Source organism: Poecilia reticulata, chromosome 20, assembly GCF_904066995.2.
Source record: "Poecilia reticulata chromosome 20, P_reticulata-male-v2, whole genome shotgun sequence".
Classification (NCBI taxonomy): domain Eukaryota; kingdom Metazoa; phylum Chordata; class Actinopteri; order Cyprinodontiformes; family Poeciliidae; genus Poecilia; species Poecilia reticulata.
Genome location: NC_088849.1, coordinates 5,670,247 through 5,689,826, shown reverse-complemented (window position 1 = coordinate 5,689,826; position 19,580 = coordinate 5,670,247). Strand labels below are relative to the sequence as shown.

The 19,580-nt window shown below is 40.1% G+C and overlaps 1 protein-coding gene and 1 long non-coding RNA gene across 12 annotated transcripts in view; one reads left to right on the top strand and one right to left on the bottom strand.

The window, feature by feature from the left end:
• The window catches only part of odad2 (outer dynein arm docking complex subunit 2), a 39,294-nt gene extending 23,360 nt beyond the window's left edge, over window positions 1–15,934 (top strand). For 2 of the 11 annotated variants that reach the window (XM_081601652.1, XM_081601651.1), the window contains exons 16-21: window positions 976–1,156; window positions 1,241–1,302; window positions 3,329–3,443; window positions 6,719–6,907; window positions 7,084–7,305; window positions 11,330–11,616. In XM_081601652.1, coding sequence (XP_081457778.1) covers window positions 976–1,156; window positions 1,241–1,302; window positions 3,329–3,443; window positions 6,719–6,907; window positions 7,084–7,305; window positions 11,330–11,440 — 880 coding nt within the window. In that variant the 3' untranslated portion in view covers window positions 11,441–11,616. Of the gene's footprint in view, window positions 1–975; window positions 1,157–1,240; window positions 1,303–3,328; window positions 3,444–6,718; window positions 6,908–7,083; window positions 7,306–11,329; window positions 11,617–12,749; window positions 12,963–13,374; window positions 13,470–13,507 lie in introns of those variants that run through there. The other 9 variants (XR_014085347.1, XR_014085346.1, XR_014085342.1 and 6 more) reach the window with 9 other exon arrangements.
• Window positions 15,935–16,794: 860 nt separating this feature from the next.
• Window positions 16,795–19,257, bottom strand: LOC145549457 (uncharacterized). The gene is made up of 3 exons (XR_014085448.1): window positions 17,977–19,257; window positions 17,371–17,485; window positions 16,795–17,276 (listed from the first exon to the last, which is right to left on the bottom strand). It is a non-coding gene; the product is annotated as an uncharacterized LOC145549457 (long non-coding RNA).
• Between the last annotated feature and the right edge of the window lie 323 nt (window positions 19,258–19,580).

Here is a 19,580-nt window from a genome sequence, read left to right as displayed (position 1 = left end):
CTCTGTTGTCCCTGTCTGCTCTAACATGCTTTATGAGCCTCCAGCCATGTAGAGGCCTGTGTTTTCAGTTGGATCTGCTTCAGGCAGCTTTGTGTCAAGTTACTCCTGCCAGAAAACAATTTCCTCAGCAGGACCTGACAGAAATAGACATGACACAGTGTTGATTTATCAAAACAAGATCATTGTAGGGTAGTGAGCTGCAGATACCTCAGATGATGGAGGAAGACCATTGATGTTCTCGATGCTGAACTGGACTAAAGTTAACATTGGCAGCTCCTCTGTTCATTAGCAATGTTTTCACTCTGAAGAAGAGGCTGTGGTTCAGTGGACCCTGCCCAGAACCAAATGACCTTAGCCGTCTACAATAGCTTACAGGCTATGATGCCAGCAACCGTAACTGGGAATAAAAACAGCCAGAGAAATGAACTGTGCACCAGAGGGTTGCTGAGGTTTTAGTGGAACCACAGTATATCCCTTCTGAATGTTGACTATAGTTTACTACTCTATAGCGAAGGCAAACAGGGCAAAATCACTCAGTTAAAGACGGAGGAAGAGTTTCCAAGGTTTGGTTCTGCAAAGCGAAGACGAGTGACGGCTGTGAGGAGCTGTGGGAAAATTGTTTGTCCTGCTGAGTTACAGCAAGATGCTGATGTTACTGAAGGGACAACAATCTTTACCTTTGACCCAGTCACCGGATGATCATGTAGCTCTGTACAGTCAGGTTCAGGAGACACACTGTTAGTCTGGCTGTCAAATCACTGGATCATTAGAATCTTTAATAAATTTGGCCTCTGGGTTGAAAACTAAACTAGTTTCAGTTTTGTTTCACAGTTTCATCTTCTCTCTCTAGAGCAACAAGATCTGTCGAATTGACTCTTGGTCCATGTTAGTTGTCCAGTTTCTGTAATAAATTAATCAAAGCACCTTAATTATATTCTAATGCAATCATCTTTTCTTGTTGTTGTTCCCTCAAAGCTTCCAGGAGTACAAAGCTCTGCAGATCCTGATTGGTCTGCTGACTGAACAGCCTGAAGAGGTTCTGGTCAATGTAGTGGGAGCTCTGGGACAGTTTGCTCAGATACCAGCTAACAAGTCCATCATCTGCAACGGTGGGGGCATGAGGGCTCTCATTAATCTGCTCAATGGAACAAACCAGGTATACGACATTGGTTCTCCCTGCAGTTCCTGTTCAAACTCCTTGTTTTATTGATCCAACATCTGCTCTGTGTTATTTAACCAGGCTCTGCTTGTAAATGTAGCAAAGGCTGTGGGAGCTTGTGCCACAGACAGGGACAATGTGGTGTAAGTTTATCTCTTCCTTTTCAATGTTTCATGCTCTGCTTATATTTACAGTAGGTCCATGAGGCACCTGTTAAAATGTGATTAGTGGCTTATTTCCACTAATCAGTGAATCAGCCCAAACTCACTCCTGGCTGTTTATTGATGTCATGTGTTTTTACAAGGAAATGAGACCAATTGTAGGATGTAAACACAGCCTCATTAACCTGTCTTGGGCTGCTGCTCAGAAAGATTCCTGTAGTTTTCATTGGGAACTGTGCAGGTAGGCGTCTCTTTCATCCCTAGCCCAATGACCGATTTTAAAAGCTTTGTTTATTGTAGCTGCTGTGTTAAATATGGTTGTGGTTTCATTCTCAGTGTTTTACTATAGCCATGCGGTCGCTGAGCTGCTCAGACTAACGTGCCTAAAGCCCTGCCCTGTCCAAAACTCCACAGCTGGAAAACCCAGAGAAGCAGTCTAGAGTGGTGACTTTCTCTCTTCATTTAACCTCAAGCATCATGGAGCTTCCATCTGCGCCTCATTACTTTTATAAACCTTTTCCAGGCTATAAGAGCACTGGGTAGAAATATCACTGAACCTGTGAGTTTATGGTGTTAGCTGCTTCTGCTGTGGTACGACTCTGTTACATTGGGAAACAAACAAACCCTGGGCTGGATAAAAATGAAGCCTGTCTAAATAAAGCTGCTGACTGTGGTAAACATGACACAACCAGAGATGATCAGACATCAGATCATTATGTTCTCCATGTTCTACATTTTTACAGCACCTCTTCCAGTCTGTCAGCCTGCATCTGTCAACATCTCTTATTCAAACAACCTTAGTCTGGATGTTGGGCCCGGTGGCTTGTTTCCACACATGTTGAGTCGTTTGCAGAGCAATTAGCATAACTCACAGTAGATATTTATTCCAAACCAGAACTGACAAAAATGATGATGTGTGATAAAACCCAATCAGCTGCAACATGTTTGTCCCTGCTGGACATCATGTTACCAACAAAGTTTTTGTTCTCAGATCAAACCTTCTGCTGATCACCACAGTTCTTCTCTCATCATGATCCTGAATCAGGGCCATGATCACTTCCCAGTTTTCCATCAGATCTTCCTGTTTGTTTTCATTCTCCACCAGTGTGTGGTTAATGACATCACACTTCTTCCAATGAGTCCAGTGGAAGAACAAGAGTGAAGACTGATTTTTAATGCCTTCAAGGTCTGTGGTCTCCCCTCTAATCCGTCACTGTCGGCTGCAGCTCCATTGAAATCTGTTTCCTAGCTGCACCATGGGAAGATGGAGCCGTTTTGGAGGATGATATGAAGCTTCACTTTAATTTTTGGTCCTGGACTGAAGAGGCCCTGCTGACTGGAGTCTGATGTTCTGATCCCTCTGGACTGATTTCTGTGCAGAAGGAAGACTGATGGAGCAGAGGACATCCCTGATGAGCGTCCACTCATTTCAGACATGAAGACACTGTGATTAGGGAGCGTTTAGGTCATTATGACTGCATCAGTGTGGGCTTTGTTAGTTGAAGCACACATGGGGAACATGTTCCATGTTTTTATAGCAGACAATGGAGGGTCTGTGGTGTAAATCTTTGACCTCTCAGAATCAACTCCAGTTTGAAACCAGTCATGTAAATGAGATGAAATCAAACTGCTGCTTCAGAAAACTTCACTCAGACTTTTTGAAATACAGAGCTACCTGATGTTTGATGGCATGCAGTTTTGGCAAACATCAAGTCAAAGTTTGTCTCAGCATCTATTTATAAATCCACGTAGGAATCTAGATCCAGATGTGTACTGGTTGACCTCTGACCTGAGCTTTTCTGAGATTTTTGTGGAAAATGCATAGAGAGTGGGTGGGCCACAGACCCTGCAAAAGGGCTAAGTGGGAATAAAAAGTGCTGAAATGAATTTCTGCTTCCATGCTGTTTACTTCTAGTCATTGTTTAATCTGCTTCTGGTTGGTCTGATGGAGCCAAATCTTCACTTTGATTTGATTCTACATTGAAACAATTCTCTGTGTTTGCTTCAGAATCATTGACCAGCTTGATGGAGTCCGCCTGGTGTGGTCACTGCTAAAGAACCCCAATGCAGAAGTTCAGGCTAGTGCTGCATGGGCCATTTGTCCGTGCATCGAGAATGCAAAGGTAAAGTAAAGATACGTTTTTGTAGATCTGGGAGACATGAAGTCCATCATTGTTCCTCATCTAGGCAGAATGTTTGCCTCTTAAATCATCTGGTCCACACATTTATCAATCATACATTTTCACATTAAAGGCTTGTCTCAGTCAGAAGGCAGGAGCCTGTTTCTGTCACCCAGCTTGTCTCTCAAGCTGCTGCTTCTGCTGGGAGGTCAGCAGAGGCAGAGCTGTGTCAGCAGAGGCTTACATGAACCCTGGGCTAATATGAAGCAGAGGAGCTTCCTTGGCACACTGGGATTGATGAAGTGAGGAACAGACTGAGAGAAAATCTGTAATATCCTGTGGGTCTGATTTCCTTCCTAAAAATCTTCCGTCAACATGCTGAGAGATGGTGGACCATGCAGCTTCTGTGAAGCCACTTCTACAATAAAAACACTATGAAACTGGAACAGCTACGTGACCATAAATGCTGCTTATATCATTTTAGCTGCTGCTGTTTACTTCAACATTAAGAGCTTTTGTTGGTCGATTTTCTGTCATGAAAACAAAAGATCTTGCCTGCATTTAGACATCACTATAACTGACATTAACACTGCATGTTACAATATATCTGTGTCTACAATATAAAGGCCAGACCATCTGCTGGAACATAATTTGTCAGACATTAGCTCAGTTTATATGGAGCTGTTTTGTTACATCAGAAGTGAAATCATGAAAAATTTTAAGACATTCAATCAGAACAGAGCGATCCGACCCGCTCAGTCGGTATCAATAATCATAAACACATTAGCAAGGTTATGGTTTTACCCTTCTCTTCTCAACAACAGGTGTTATTTGGACATCTGCGTTCCAGTTTTGAGGGAGCTTCATAAAGACAGTTTTTTGGTGTTTTTATGGACGAGCCAGTGACGAGCTGAACCCGATCCAACTGCTTTACTGCCGTCTTTGTTTAGACGAAAACCCAAAATGTTTGAGTTGGCAGATTGGTTGTAAATTTATGACAGAACAGTGGTATAAATGCATTGTTCTAATACTTCATGCAGTGATGTTGCTGCTCTGCATACACAGATATCTACAGGAGCTACACCATCTGTCTGTACGTTATTAACTGGAACTGATTTTATTCAGTAAAATGAACCAAACTACAGAGCAGCAGGTCCTTCCAATAAACAGATACCTCTCAGTTCCACATGATGAGGTGTTTCATTAATCTGCTTGGTTGCAGAAGCACATTTAGATGCTCGGTTGATTTTTCCTTTGCATGTGAGCAGTGCAAGTCCTAGAAGTCTGATTGGTCCAGAGAAGAGCCTCAGAGCGTTCTTCTGATCTCAGCTTCATATGAAACACAACAGATAATGTGTTTTCTATTTCATTTCATCCTGAGTAAGAGTGGAGGGGGAGGTTAGCAACAAATGTCTTTCCAAGTGCAGCGTCTTAATGCAGCAGCATTAAGAACTGGGGGCCAGTCTGGGGCATGAAAGGGATTCTGGGTAGTCTGTAGCAGCTGGTGGCTTGAGAGAGCTTCCTCTGTCGCAGGGACTCCCAGCCAGCCATCATCAGTATTCCTGAGGAAAAGCTTCCTGTGTGTTGGGGGTCCCTGGCCCTGGCAGCTCCCTCACTGGTCTGCACTGTGCACACGCCTCATCCTCTGGCATGGCATCACAGGGCCCATACACTGCACTGACTCCTGATCCCAGCTCTGAGCTCCCTGGTGGAGGGGAGAACACTGAAGTACATCCAGTTCTCCCTCAGGAGTTGACAAGCCAAACTGCAAATCAGCTTCTGCTTTTTATCTTTGCTGAATTTCATCAAGTTGCTTGATTTAACCAGAAAAATGAAGAAAATCAATTGATTTTTCTGGTCTGCAGCACAGAACCATGTATCAGCTTCTGACATGTGGATGGAATTTAAACAAACTGAGCTGCAGCAGACTGTGATTTTCATCCAGTTGCCCATAATTATTGCATTGAAAGAAATTTCAGCTGCATTTTCAAAGTCCTGAATATTATACACTGAGCCACATTCTTGTTTTATTCTGTGGCAATGATATGGTACATTGGGTTTTTTAAATAGTGTCTTGATGCTGATACAACAGAGTATTAGAGCCATACTACAAAAAAATAAAATAAAAATACAAAACTGTTACTTTGAAAATAGTCACAATATTAAAGTACATCTTTTACTTTAAAGGCACGTTGAAGCCTTTGTATTTCAACAAGTCTGAAATAAAAATTTGTGTGGCAAAAATGGCCTGCATTTCAAAATAAAAGGTATTGGTACCTCCTCTACCTAGCCTGCTTACTGCTTCGCCTGAAAATAGCGCCCCAAGTGAAAACCATTAATGACAGAGGAGAACGTTCTGGACGGTGCAGCTAAAAACATTGAATAAGACCTTAAGGAGGTGACCAATTTCAACCATTACATTGGCTGTATGTTTAAGATTGAAAGCTCACAGGTGAACCAGAAACTAGGACTATTGACAACATAGTAACCAGAGATCACTTTAAATCGTAGAAGAGCAGATATTGGAATGGGAAACATGTACACAGACCTGGAAATGCTAACTGTAGTGCTACAATAATTTTGCAACTATATCGTTACATTTACAGATCTTTAGATCCTTTCATGGAAATATGTCTGCCAAGATAATAACAATTATAATTATAACAGTCAACAACAATTATACAATTATAACAATAACAACCCTAACAATTATAACAACAATAATAATAACAATTAGGCTAAAAAATATTGGAAAATGTAATAACTTTTTCCACCGACCCTCTTCCAGGTCAAAGCTGGGACATTGGCTTTGTTGTTGTCTCTGCTTTTTCTGTTGTTTTTTTCCCTTGCCATTTCCAGAGCTCTCTTTGAACTCGGCTATCAGACTGCAGTTGTTAGGGTCCGTTCTCCCCCAGTTATGTGACGCACCCGCATGTGCTTTTCTAGGAGAGCTTTTTGGTGTATTTAACACTTTAAAACATTTGCTAGCTAATTAGAGACCAAATACAGCAACCAGGTTTCAATCATTTAAAATAATCTTAAACATTTTAATAGATTAAAGTTGTAATACTATGACTTTATTCGTAGTAGGAAAGGTCAACAAACCAAACAAACTACAGGATAGGTTTGGACTAATTCCAGTTCTTCATCCAGACTTCCTAAATGTGATCAACTTAACCTGCCCTCCTCTCCTTTTCCACATCACTGTCCCTCCATTGCATCGTCTCCTGTGTTGACCTTCACTGAGCAGCAGCTAATGTGTGTCTCTGTGACTGCAGGACGCCGGGGAAATGGTTCTCTTCCTGATCGGTGGACTGAAGCTGATCATTCAGTTACTGAAGTCACAAAGCAACGAGGTGCTGACGAGCATTTGTGCCGTCATCGCTAAACTAGCCAAAGACAAGGAGATCCTGGGCGTCCTCTCTGATCGCGGAGCTGTCCCACTGCTGGCTGGGTTGACTAGCACAGTAAGAACATGTCACTACTGACAACAAAACAGCTTGTACTGTCTGAATACCAAGATTCTGTCTGTTTTACAGTCAGGTTGAGGTTTAGTTGGTGTTTTGCTTCCAGTTTCTTCAGATATCAGCTGAACTGGAGGATGTTGTTGGTCAAATATTTCTTCCTGTTCTCCTCACTGCAGACTGATGTCAGACTTCGCTGCCACCTGGCTGATGCCATCGGCCACTGCTGCACATGGAGCTCCAATAGGGCATGCTTTGGTGAACATAAAGCCGTTGGCCCTATGGTTCATTACCTGGAGTCGAACGACAGTTCACTCCTCCTTAACACAACCATGGCCCTGTACCAACTGTCCAAAGACCCCAACAACATCATCACCATGCATAAGGAAGGAGTCGTCCAGGTCAGTTGGGCTTCCTCCTTATTTGTTGCTCACTTCCAGTTTCCAGTCTGTTTCACAGTCTTGAGGCTAATTTTAGCATAGTTGCATTGAGGAAAATGTGCTTTGGTCTCGTGCCGCCCTTGTTTCAGTGATGTGTGAAAAACGTAGAGTAATAAACTTTGAGAGTCCGAGACTATTTTCAGAACCTTTGACCGATGGAGCAGAAACAGTCGGTGGAAACAAGTCTCCACTTTCCAGCCATCATGGGAATTGAGAAAAGCAAACAGTTCAGTGTGTGCTAAGTGCCAACCCTGCACTGGACCCTAGATGCCATTGCAGCACAAGGCAAAGGACTGTAGCTGGGGGCAACTGTTGCTAAGGGCTGTTGCTGGACCTCAGGTCAGAATGCAGCAGCAATAAGTTTCAGACCAAGGACTGATGGAGAAACGGCTGAGAGCTGAAACCCATCCATGGTTCTGTTTATTTTCCTCAGTTGGTTACATCCACCAGCCTTTTCATTGAGGCCATCATGTCTTCCAACTAGGAGCTTGTTCTGTATTTTCCTGCTCAACTCCACACACTCTATTTGTGTCTCACAGTAAAACAGATTGAACGTTAAGACGATGCTGTGACTGAAGACTTGTTATGAAGAATAAAATGTTCATGTTTCAGCATGTTGGTAAAACCTTTTCTGTCTGATCCTTTCATTAAATGAGGTTTTACAGAAAAACTACCACATAAAAATCCATCTGTGACCACAAGTGTGTGAAACGGCCTCCCAGTACCAACTGGACTCTAAACTCGGAGCTGGTTCTGCAGCTGGAGCCAGATGTTCCCATGTTCATTGAACTGGTTTACTTGAACTCAGAAGCAGCAGCCATGATGGTTCAGCTGAACTGAACCTCAACGAGTTCAACCCAGTTTACAAAAGCTGCTGAAATCAAATGTGTTTAGAGTTTGAGCTGCAACAAAAACTGGACCATTCCTTTATGTGTCTATAGTAGTGTGAAACACTCCTCCTTTTTAGTGTGCGTGTGTGCTTGTTATTAATGTTGCAGCTCACAGTTGCAACACTTCACCATGATGTATTTTTGGACTTTAAAGAGCTTAAATCACCAAAGACCTTGTAGCTGCAGCAGCTCAGCAGTTTATCTGAATGTCAGACATGGAAACACAACACAGATCGCCTCATTGGTCAGATTGAACTTCATCTCAGCTCTTCTGAACAGGGATGCTGATACCAACCTGTCTGAGTCCAGAGAAAACACACGGTGTGGGAGTTTGTCCGTCTCCACAACTGAGTGTGTTGCTCCAACTTTGGACTTCATGATTTAGTGAAATCATATTTTTTTCTTTTTCTGTTGGATAAATAATGAAAACAACCAGAAATGCTGGAGCTGCTTCTCACAGGGTAATGCACTCCAACCAAAACACCTGAGAGAGTAACTAGCCTCTAGGATTGATCTTAATGTTCGCTCTCAGGATCTCCCACTTTCCTCTGGATGAGCCTCGTTTTGTGTTGTGTATCAAATCAAGCTGCCTTCCTCCTGGCCTGTATGTTGCCTCCAAAGTTCTGGGAATTGTTTGCTGAAGCCATACATCCATTCAGACGGATTCAGACAGCTGCTTGTGTTAAACAGCCTCTTTCATAAGCAAAGCTTTGTGAAGGAAATTGCTGAAAATTACTAAATGCAAACCGTAATTATTGGTCATTTTCAGCTGAACGTTTTCCAGAGTGTAGCTTTTGCCAGGTCCTGGTGTGTATTTTAGGATTTTACTAATCTAAATGAGAAAAACGTTTGCTCTTTAGTTGCTCTGAGTTCACCTCTCACCCTGGCACGGTGTGTTTTCATCTAATTCTTCTCTCATGTTTTGTTCTTCTGGAGATTTGATCAAATGAGCCAAAAGAGGAACCAGGAGTACCTGGAGATTCAGCCTCACAGTTTGCACAAAAACTATTTTCAGCTTGTGGCTGTGCTGAGCAGATGATACAGGAGCTGTGGCTCCACCTTTACTAGGACCACCATAATTTAAATCCAAAGAGGGGAACGTCTCAGAGCCTTTGACTGAAGCTTCTGTCCCTCTTGTTGTTCAGCTCTAACAGACTCTGGGTTCAGCCTGAAACTTTCCCTCCTTTTCCTCTTTGGAGACCCAGAAAAAGCAGCTCAGCATCTGTGGCTGGCTGGAGGCTGCAGGGAATGTTGTTTACCTGGACTTCTGCACCAAGTTCCCCTCGACCCGGTTGAACACAGCCGTCTGTCTGTCCTGTTTGCCTCCACAGTTGAGTGTAAAACATGGGGAAGCTGGGAAGGGGAGCTCTCTGGACTCCCTGGAAACATCTTTTGAACTCCTGCTGCAGTTTTCAAACTCTGAGCAAGTGTTGATGTTCCTTCAGTCAGGGAATGTGTAACAAATGCTGGATTATATTCCCAGAGATCCCAGCTGGGAGGGAGAGATGGAGCTGGAAGAAAGGCTGCAAAGAGAGACGTGCTTATCTTAGCCTAGCTTTGCTGTTCAGGAGACCTTATTTGGCCCCGTCTGAATAACACGCCACGAGGCTGGCAAATAAAGCAGCCCTGGCACTTCTCAGGCATCCTGTTTTTCACTAAAGAGCCTTGTTTAGTGAGTTGCATGTTTTCTGGAGCTGCTGGAGGGAAATGTGCTGCTGGGGCTCTGATGAATACGATAATAATCCTGCTAAATGTGCCATAAATAATTCTCATCTCGAGTTTATGAAGGGACCATGTTTGGTCTTGTTGATATTGTTTTGTGTTGCTCTTGAGGAACAGGGATGTGACGGTAGCTGCATTTCCATTGACCACATAATTGCACAATTTGACATTTTGAAAATAATTTTTCTAAATTTTTCATTTTGCTAAAATGTTTTGGTATTAAAAGGAAGTGATGTTTTTGGTCGCATAAACACAGATGGATTTAATTAAACTGCATTGGAAACATATTTTTCACATCATGAGCCACATGATCAACAACCAGATGTTGCCACTGGCACAAACCATGAAAACGACAAGAAGTAGTTTCAAGTATCATGATTTGCCAAAATCATGCTTTTTTTGATTGCATTTCTTATTTAGTGGAAACCACCCCGCAATTGCACATTTTTACAGGAGACACAGCTAATGTTGACTGAAACCAGGAGAAATGTTGACGCTCGCTGTTTTCCCCGAGGTCTTTCCCAGAATCTTGTTTCCTTTCGTGAAGAACAAATCCTCGATGTCTGGAGCCTAAAAGAGCCTCAGACGTCTCAGCTGGGTTTTTATCAGAACCTTGTTGTGTTTAGGAGGAGGAAGGCCTCAGTGCTCACCTCAGGGTTGGAATGTTTGACTGTCCAGAATAATCAAACATGCAGCTTGGGGAATCTCAGTGGAACGTCATTGTGATTAGACCACACAGCCCACACTAACCAGATTTAGCATGTTTATGCACAGATATACTTTAACTTTTGTTCCATTACTGCTGGCTGCAGACATGATGCAGGAATTTCAGATAATAAACAGGAAGAAAAGCTGAGGCCAAAAACACCTGCTACTCAGTGGTGTTTCATTTAGTCTGGGTTTTTCTGCTTCCTCCACATCATTAGCAGCTCGTTGAAGCAAGTTTTATTTAATCAAAAATAAACTTCCAAAGCTGGTGATTTCTGTAAAGCCCAAAGCTGCTGTTCCGCAATAAAATCTAACCAGATCCATTACACAAGCCACTAACACTAACAGTGGGATAGAGCTTTACCTTTGGAGCAGCAGAAAAGCTGTCGACTTCTGTGGTTCACTCGCAGGGTTTTAATGTCCAGCTGCTCTGCACCACTTTCATCTGGACAAACCTGCAGAGGTGTGTGTGGAGGCAGTTGTAAGCCCTCTCCTGAGGCATGCATTGGAGAGTGGATATTCTGCCGTTTCTGGTTGGTGGCAGCAGTGAGAAGATGACACTAAATGTTCTCAAACACATTTGTGTATGGTCAATTTCTTTTCAAAGTTGACTTTGTCCACTGTCTTTCTCCTTCCAGTAACTTCTGTCCTTTCCACTCCCACAGCCACTGATTGAGCTCATAGCTTCTGGTACCGACGAGATCCAGGAGTTTGCTGCTGGATGTATACGCAACATCCGTCTGCTGGTGTTGGCCAATCAGAGGGCTGTTTATTGAAATGAGAACCGCTGATCTCAGCTGAAGCCCTGGAAATGCGCCAGTGAGTGTAGGAAAGGTATGAGGGTGGTGAGCAGGACCTGATGAGTCCAGATAGCCCAAATGTCGGGAATCAACAACGAGAAGGTGGAAATGATGCAGATAAAATTAATAAAGTAAATGACTTTCTGAAAGAATTATTTGGAATCTTGTCGAGTTCATCTGAGCAAAATCGACATTACTCACCTTATCATGTGTCCCTTAGAAAGCTAACTATAGACTGTTTTAAAGGGGAAATATTATGTAAAATCGACTTTTCTGAGCTTCATGTTATGTTATTTTCTTATCAAAATGTTGCGTTTGATTCTGTCATGCAAATTTGAGAAATCTTTTAATCTTTCGTGGCAACCAATCAGCTGTGCAGATCATCTGGCTGGACCTAGCTCCGCCTTCGAGGCGCAGCTCCGGATGCAGGCTGCAGTATCCAAGATTCCCAGTTTCTGCCTTAACAGCACCCCTCCTCTGTGAGTCCCCTTCAGCTCCTTCAGACTAGCCAGCAGCAATTAGCAAGCACCTGATGGAACTGCATATCTGCTGAACTTATTATACCAGCTACTTCTGACTCCCCTTATGTATGTATATGTGTGTTTGTATGTATACATATATATATAAACAACTGAAGTTAATATAGAAACTTGATTGTGCTACAAAATGGCACCATGTGCCTGGTAAGTACATAATACTACCCCTTTAAATGTTTCTTTGATAAAAGAGGAAATTTTGCAAAAAGCTCCAAGTGTTTCAGATCTGCTCCATCAGATAATCTGAGAGGAGACTCAGATGAAAAGTCAGCCTGTGATGATGAGTGCTTTTATTTGTCCTCTTGCTTCTGTTTACCTGGAAACTTTCATCTTGAGCTTCTTGTTTCTATCAATGACATCATCATAAGTTCACCCTTCTCTTGCTCTGCTACAGTCTGGAATCTATGATGATCAAAATAAAAGATTTTTGATGCTTCTTTTGCCAAATGTGTTTTAAAAGTGAAACACTTTGGAGCCCCCGTCTCTGCTTTTGTTAAGTGATCCAGAGGAGACCACAATATCTAAACAGCCACATCTGCTTCTGGGAGCTCAGTCTGCTGCCATAGTTTATATCCATGTGTACTTATATGAACAGACCCAAAGCTGCAATGCAGCATTTATAAAAATGCAAGAAAACACTTTGGTTCTGTTGAACACACTGAGTCTAAATAGCATTCAGTAATAATAGGTAATCAATGTCATTTTGTTAGCAACAGTGGAGAAGAAATGTTGCACTGATCTGCTTTTAGGTGCAGATTTGTGCACACTGTGCCACTCTGCAGCAGGTCTCAGCAGCTGAAAGCATTCCGGTCAAATCAGCAGCAGTATAAGGAATGCACCAGTCACTTGGCTGGTTTTACAACAGAGCTGAAGAAGACATGAAGCGGTCACTAAAGAAGCGTTTCAGAGGCAAACTGATCAAACTCATGGGAAAAAGGACTTGGATTTAAAAAGGAGTACCGGTAAGCTGTTCATTTGATTTTACTGGAAATGTGATCTGGTTTTGTTTGTGCATTTGAGTAAAAGAATTTGTAGTTTTTTATTGAAGGAACAATATGCACTGCTGTTTTGTAAAATGTATCTTTATTAAAATCAAATCTAGAATATGTATTCTATGTATAAATGTGTTTCTTAAAAAAAAGTTATATTCTAATTTGAATATTGTTTGACTTCATAAAGTTTAAACAAGAATTTAGCTACAACTGTGAGAAAAGTGCCAAGAAATATCTGTAGAACAGCAATGTGTTGTGCTTCCACAGCTTCCTCCCTCTGATTCCATTTTTAGTTTGAACGTTTATTAGAAACTGTCAAATCTATTTTATAAAGCAGCTCATTTTTTCAGTCAGTAAAATTTAAACTCATTTTGGCCTGCAGGAATCATCTGTGTCCCAACACACTAATGTTGCTTTCAGTCAGCAGCAGCTACAAAAAATCCCAGTGAGTTAGAGAACAACAGAAAAGCTGCCCAGGTTTTTTCTTAAACTTGTTCTTTTTGTTTCTGTTGCAGATTCCTTCACTAATCCCATCTCTTTCTGTTCTTCCAGCTTGCAGACATTATATTTCTTGGGATGTGTGAGTGGTTATCATTGCTGCTGATCTGGGCTCGTCTTCTGGTTCTGTTTATTAGAAACAGTCTGGGTCGGGCTCCACAGCCCCTCCATAGCAAACTGTTGGCTTCAATCATGGATCCTCCTCTGATCCTCCTCTGCTGTCCTGGACCCACTAAGCTCCGAGATGCTGGGCTCTCCACCTCAGTCGCTGTAACAAAGTTTAAAGGGATTTTCATCAATATGTGCTGCATGCAAGAACAGAAAATTAGTAAAACATAGAAAATATGTGGCTGAGATCTTCATATCTCTTTGAAGTCTAAGCACCAGCAGCTGCTTGCAGGGGTCACTGGAAGAGCATGATGAGGGAAGAGTGGCTGAGATCGCTGGTTTCATGTGAAAATGGAACTTCCTCTACAAAACAACACAAACTGGTGAAGACAGAAACTCCGAGGGAAAATCACAGAATCAATACAACAAGATGGATGGTTACTGCTACTTGAAGTGCTGTGAGGAAAAAGTCCTAACGATTTTTCAACTCTGAACAAAGTGACTTCACCATGTGGAGCTAACATGTGGAGTTTACCTGGAAATAAAGCAGTTAGGTTGACGTTCAGGGTACATCAGCTCTGGAGAAGCTGGTTCTGTTATGATGTCCTAGGTTCTGATCCATCAGACTCTCCTATGACTGCTAAACAACCCGAGGTAGAAACGGCAACATATGACATCACATTGTCATACTTAATGTGGTCCAATAGCTCAGCTTCTGTTTGCCATCAGGATGAATTATGGACAAAACAACCAATCAGATGAAATACGGCAGAAAGAAATGATGGAATCACTCAGTGATGAAAGATTGATGATCCCCACGAGACATCTGTCAGCTCAAAGGATTTTAAATCACGACTCCAGGAAGGATTTGCACCAAGAACATGTTGGTTGTTTCCAGTCAGCTGGGTCTAGAGTTTGGAGGAAGTAGCAGCAGAAAGAGGAGATTTTAAAACTGAAAACACACAGAGATTAAAGAAGACGTCTGAAAATCAGGACAGAAAACTGTCAACACCGTGATTTGGAAGTTGGAAATGTACAACAAAAGAAATAAAAACCAAATGGAAGAAACAAGAAACAGTTTGTAACTGAACTATAATAAATCAGCTGAAGGAAAGCCAGACATAAACCATCATTCAGGTGCTCTAGTGTGATCTGAAATACTCAAACTCTTGAATGTGGTTGAAATAACATTATCCCCAAAATGCTTGTATGTCAATGATTCCACAAAAACATTGCTGTCCTCATGATGGTTAAGACGTCATTTCTGCCAGAAGAGTCGGCCAAAATTCTTCTCTGCTGATTTTAAAGACTCTCTGCCTGTTATCACAAACTCAATTGTTGCTGCAAATGGTGGGAAAACTAGTTAGAAAGTTAAGAGGGCAATTATTTGTCCCATAGGTCCAGGGTGGTTTGGACAGCTTTCCCATTAGTGAATTAAATCATTAACTGAAAACTGTTTTTTGTATTTAATCAGGCTATCTTTATCCTTTACTAAGATTAGTTTGATCTAAATTATTTAAGCAAAAACACATCTGAGATGGGGCACAAAGTACTTTTTCACAGCACTTTGCTAAAGCATGGAGAAAGTGCCTAGTTTAAACCACAAGACCCATCAAATGAATAAAGAAATAGAATAATTAACTTTAGAAACTAGTTTATAATAAAACAATAACTCAGCATGTGGTTCACAGAATAGTATTTAGGAGGCATGTCTGTCCTGCATGTCCCTGAAGCTGAAACGTGTGCAGCTCTGAGGTCAGGCTGGGAGGAAGCAGCAGAACTTTTCGAGGAACTCAGCCATCAGTCTGGTTTGTCATGAAGCCACAGTTCAGAGTATTAGTTGTGCCACAAGCCCTCTGAGAAGAGACGTGTCTGTGCTCTCTGGGACATTAAAATTGAAATTAAAGGTTCTCTGACAGGTGCAGCAATTATGTCCAGCTCTGACTTACCATGTCACCATCCAGGACCCATCACTTGTTAAATAATTGTCAAGTGGAGGGAAAAGCAGAAGGATAACCCTAATGGCAGTTCTTCTGTTTCGATGAACCATGGAAAGTGTCTCATCACTGGCCTAACCTTCACTCCATCTCCAGACATCAGTACATGGTTCACATGGCTACTGTGAGGAGAGTTTCCAGATGGTCCAGACCTTTGTTTTTTACTACCACACAGTCCTCCTTTTTCCATTTTTCTTTTCTTTTTTTTTTTTTTTTGGTTGGGATAAGTTCAGTTGTATTAAAATGCAACTGCTCGTTTGAAGTTGCTCAGAAATCCCACATAACCCCAGGGCTCTGCTGCAACATTCACTAAAACAAATAAACAGTAAAAGTTCTAAATATTAGAAGTGGCTTTTCCATCCCCTCCAAGGAAAATTTTTGGTAATACTTTATTTGAAGGGATGTGCATAAGACTGACATGACACTGTCATAAACATGAAGAAGTCTTTATGAATGTTTGCACTGCAAAAAGTCCCCTTTCAAAAACAAGAAAAAAAAGTACAAAAATAGGGTATAATTTTCTTAAAATAAGAAAAATTATCTGCCAACAGAACAAGAAAATTTATCTTGTCAAGATTTTCTAAAACAAGAAAAAATATCTTACCAAGATAAACCTACAATATCTTAAAATTAGTGTATTTTTACTTAAAACAAGCCAATTTTACTTATACGAGTAAGATATATTATCTTATTTTAAGAAAAATTATCTCAAGTAAAGAAAATGTTACTTGACACTGAATTTCTTAAAATAGCGTAAAATTTTCTTATTTTAAGAAAAATGTTCTATGTATTAAGAAAATAAATCTCATATATTCTATTTGTATTAGTAAAATTGGCTTGTTTTAAGTACAAATACACTAATTTTAAGATATTTGTAGGTTTATCTTGGTTAGATATTTTTTCTTGTTTTGGAAAATCTTGACAAGATAAATTTTCTTGTTCTGTTGGCAGATAATTTTTCTTATTTTAAGAAAATTATACCCTATTTTTGTACTTTTTTTTCCTTGTTTTTGAAAGGGGACTTTTTGCAGTGATATACCTAAATCTAGTTTATTTTTATTGTTGCATAGGATTAAAATATATATTTTATCATAGCCTTACTCAAGGTTCTTATGCTAAGACAAAAATCCAAAAATTGATCCTGTGAATACTGGAACAAGATATGTTATTGGCTTGCTGAAATGAAGACATAAGTTCAATTACTTTTAACATCTTTATTACGTTTAAGTTTCACATAAACACAATAAAACATGACTACTGGTCAGAATTTAAAGTCTGGATGGGCATCTGATTCTGAAACAATCCTGTAAAATGACAGAACAATGACGATCTGACACATCTGCTGCACTAAGAGTCAAGCAAACCAAATTGTCCAAAGCAAAAAAAAATCTTGGGATTAGATGTCAACAATAGGAGCTTCCCCGCAATGAACTTCTTCCAATAAGCCATAGCCTTTTATATGCGGAAGTCTTGCCTCAGTTACGGACGGTGTTCTCAAGACGTCTGTCAGCAGCACAGAGAGGAGTGGCCCCAGACACACGGATGCTGAAAGGTGTAGTAGCTATGATGTCCTCCTTTCAGAAGATCAGGGCAGGCATGGTTCCAATGGCCAGTAGAAAGTTGGTTTCACGATCACCACAGAGCTGAAAAGTGGTCTTGTTTGAAGTTGTTGGGTCATCTGCTAATTGGAGCACAGACAGAAAAACAATCACAAAACAAACCACGTTTTAGGGTCTAATCAGTGTAATGATGAATCAGTATCATAAATTTCTTACCTCAAGAATGTGAAGGATGCCGTCACTTGCAATTCCCAAAGTTTCTTGTAGATGGTGCAATACGTGATTGACGATGTGTCTGGCATAGGCTTCACCATGGCAACAGTTTGGTTTACTTGAAAAATAAAACAAGTCTTATTTTAGTTCATGTGCTCAATTACAATATTACATGAATTCAAGATGGCAAGAAAGTTATTTTAATTAAATCAAACTAGGACTACTTAAATTCACAAATCAAAAATAGTGTTTAAAATATCCTGGTAACAGTGTGGAATATCTAACCTAGGCTTTAGTCTCATTGCATTTAAGTTTTTAAATTACAGCACATCAAACACCCTCAGTTAGTGAAATACTAGGCGGAATTGCTCTTTAACCATTTCCCGAATCATAAGCTACGAATGAGAAGCCACCTTAGCTATGTTAAAAAACGGAAGCTACCAAGAACTCGTGTCGATATTTTTAAGCCACAGCTATTGTGGTTAATAACTGTTCAAAGCTCATATTCACAAGAGCGGCTCTTTAACCACGGATGAAAATTGGCATATCACGACATGCTAACTAGCTTCAGTTAGCTTATCTTAGAAAGACAGACAACTTTAAACTTACCTCTCAGTACAGCAGCTGTAGGGTCTATACACGTAAAAAAGTCCTCCATCTTCATTCATGTCCAACCGAGATTAGAGAATTTGCCAAAAGAAAATCTTATAAAAGTACAGTAGATAAAAGCTTAGTTAGGCTGTTACAACTGAATTAACGGTTAATCAGGGCAGTTAAATGATCTCTGGCGTTGCCGTTAGTGATGTGCGGATTGATACTGAAATATCGATTCTTCCGATACCAGAACTTAATTCTTTAAAATCTATTGTCAGATCCAAGGATCAATACTTTCAACACTTTAGTAATTTGAGATAATGTAGATTAACAAGAGCAAGTTAGAAAGTAACTAAATTATTGAGATCTTGCCGAAATGAAACGTTGTTAATGGGAACTACTTTTTCTTCCGCCTGGTGAGTATGTAATGTGTAAGGACGTAATGCCCAAGCGCAGCGTGCTGCTGACGCTCACTCACTCAGAAATGGACATGTTGACAGATTATTAAAAAAGTGACATGGAGCCATTTCAGCTGTCATTTTATAGTAGTTTTAATAATTAAACAAGGATGTGTTTAGTAGGGTTATTACTTTACTAATTTTCTTTTTTTTAGTTTGCAACTCCATTTTCACATGTTTTGTATATTTCTGCTGAATTAAAATAGTTTATAGTAAACGGGATTGTTGTCTCAATATACTTCTGAGTTTAAAATGAGTGCATCAGAGTACATTGTGTTCTTTTTATGAAGCCAAGATATGGATTACATTTATTTTTTATTTAATTAAGAAACAAATTAATTGTCTTTTGCACAAAGTATGGGATCTGTATTGCCAATACCACCTTAAATTTTACTCGATTGGATCAGAAAGAAAATCTGTTGTATCGAACATTAATACTATCTCACTGACATTTTGGGCGCTTTCCCATGTGGATTGTATGATGTCATAAAAGGGGTTACAAACATGATGAATAAAATATTGTTCAAACTAATATTAGTAACTTATAAAGTAAGAATTTGAAATATAAACCAAAAGTTAAAATATTTATCATGACATTGAGCTAATCAATATTGTTGATTCTAATCTCATTGTGTGGAATACCAGCCATTTCAAATCACACATCAATAGAAATTTCATGACATGTCAGTAAGAGGTTGCATCAAGAAGATCAAATTAAGAAGGTCCTTAGCAGATGGAAACATGCCAAGAATTATCTTGATATATAAACTGATATTGTTTCTGAAATTGTTGTGTTAAATGTCAATCGTTTAAATATTAAATTATAATTTCCTGTACACTCTGCCAATTTATACAAGAATATAAGTTCATGGGTTTTTTTTTATTTTTCATTGACAATAACACAAAGGATTCCATTTGGACATAGTCTGTTTTAATTATCTGAATACATTTAATTAAGTATGTGATTTCGCTTTCTGTGCTTGAAATAAGAAATTTTTACTTATATAAAATAAGTTCTAGACTTGAAGTTTGATTGGTAAATATTGATATTCTAGATTCTAGCACATATTTACTCATAATAAGTAATATTTTCTTAACATTAAGCTTTTATATCTTACTGAGATAATTAAGTACAAAAACACTTAAAATAAGAAAAATATT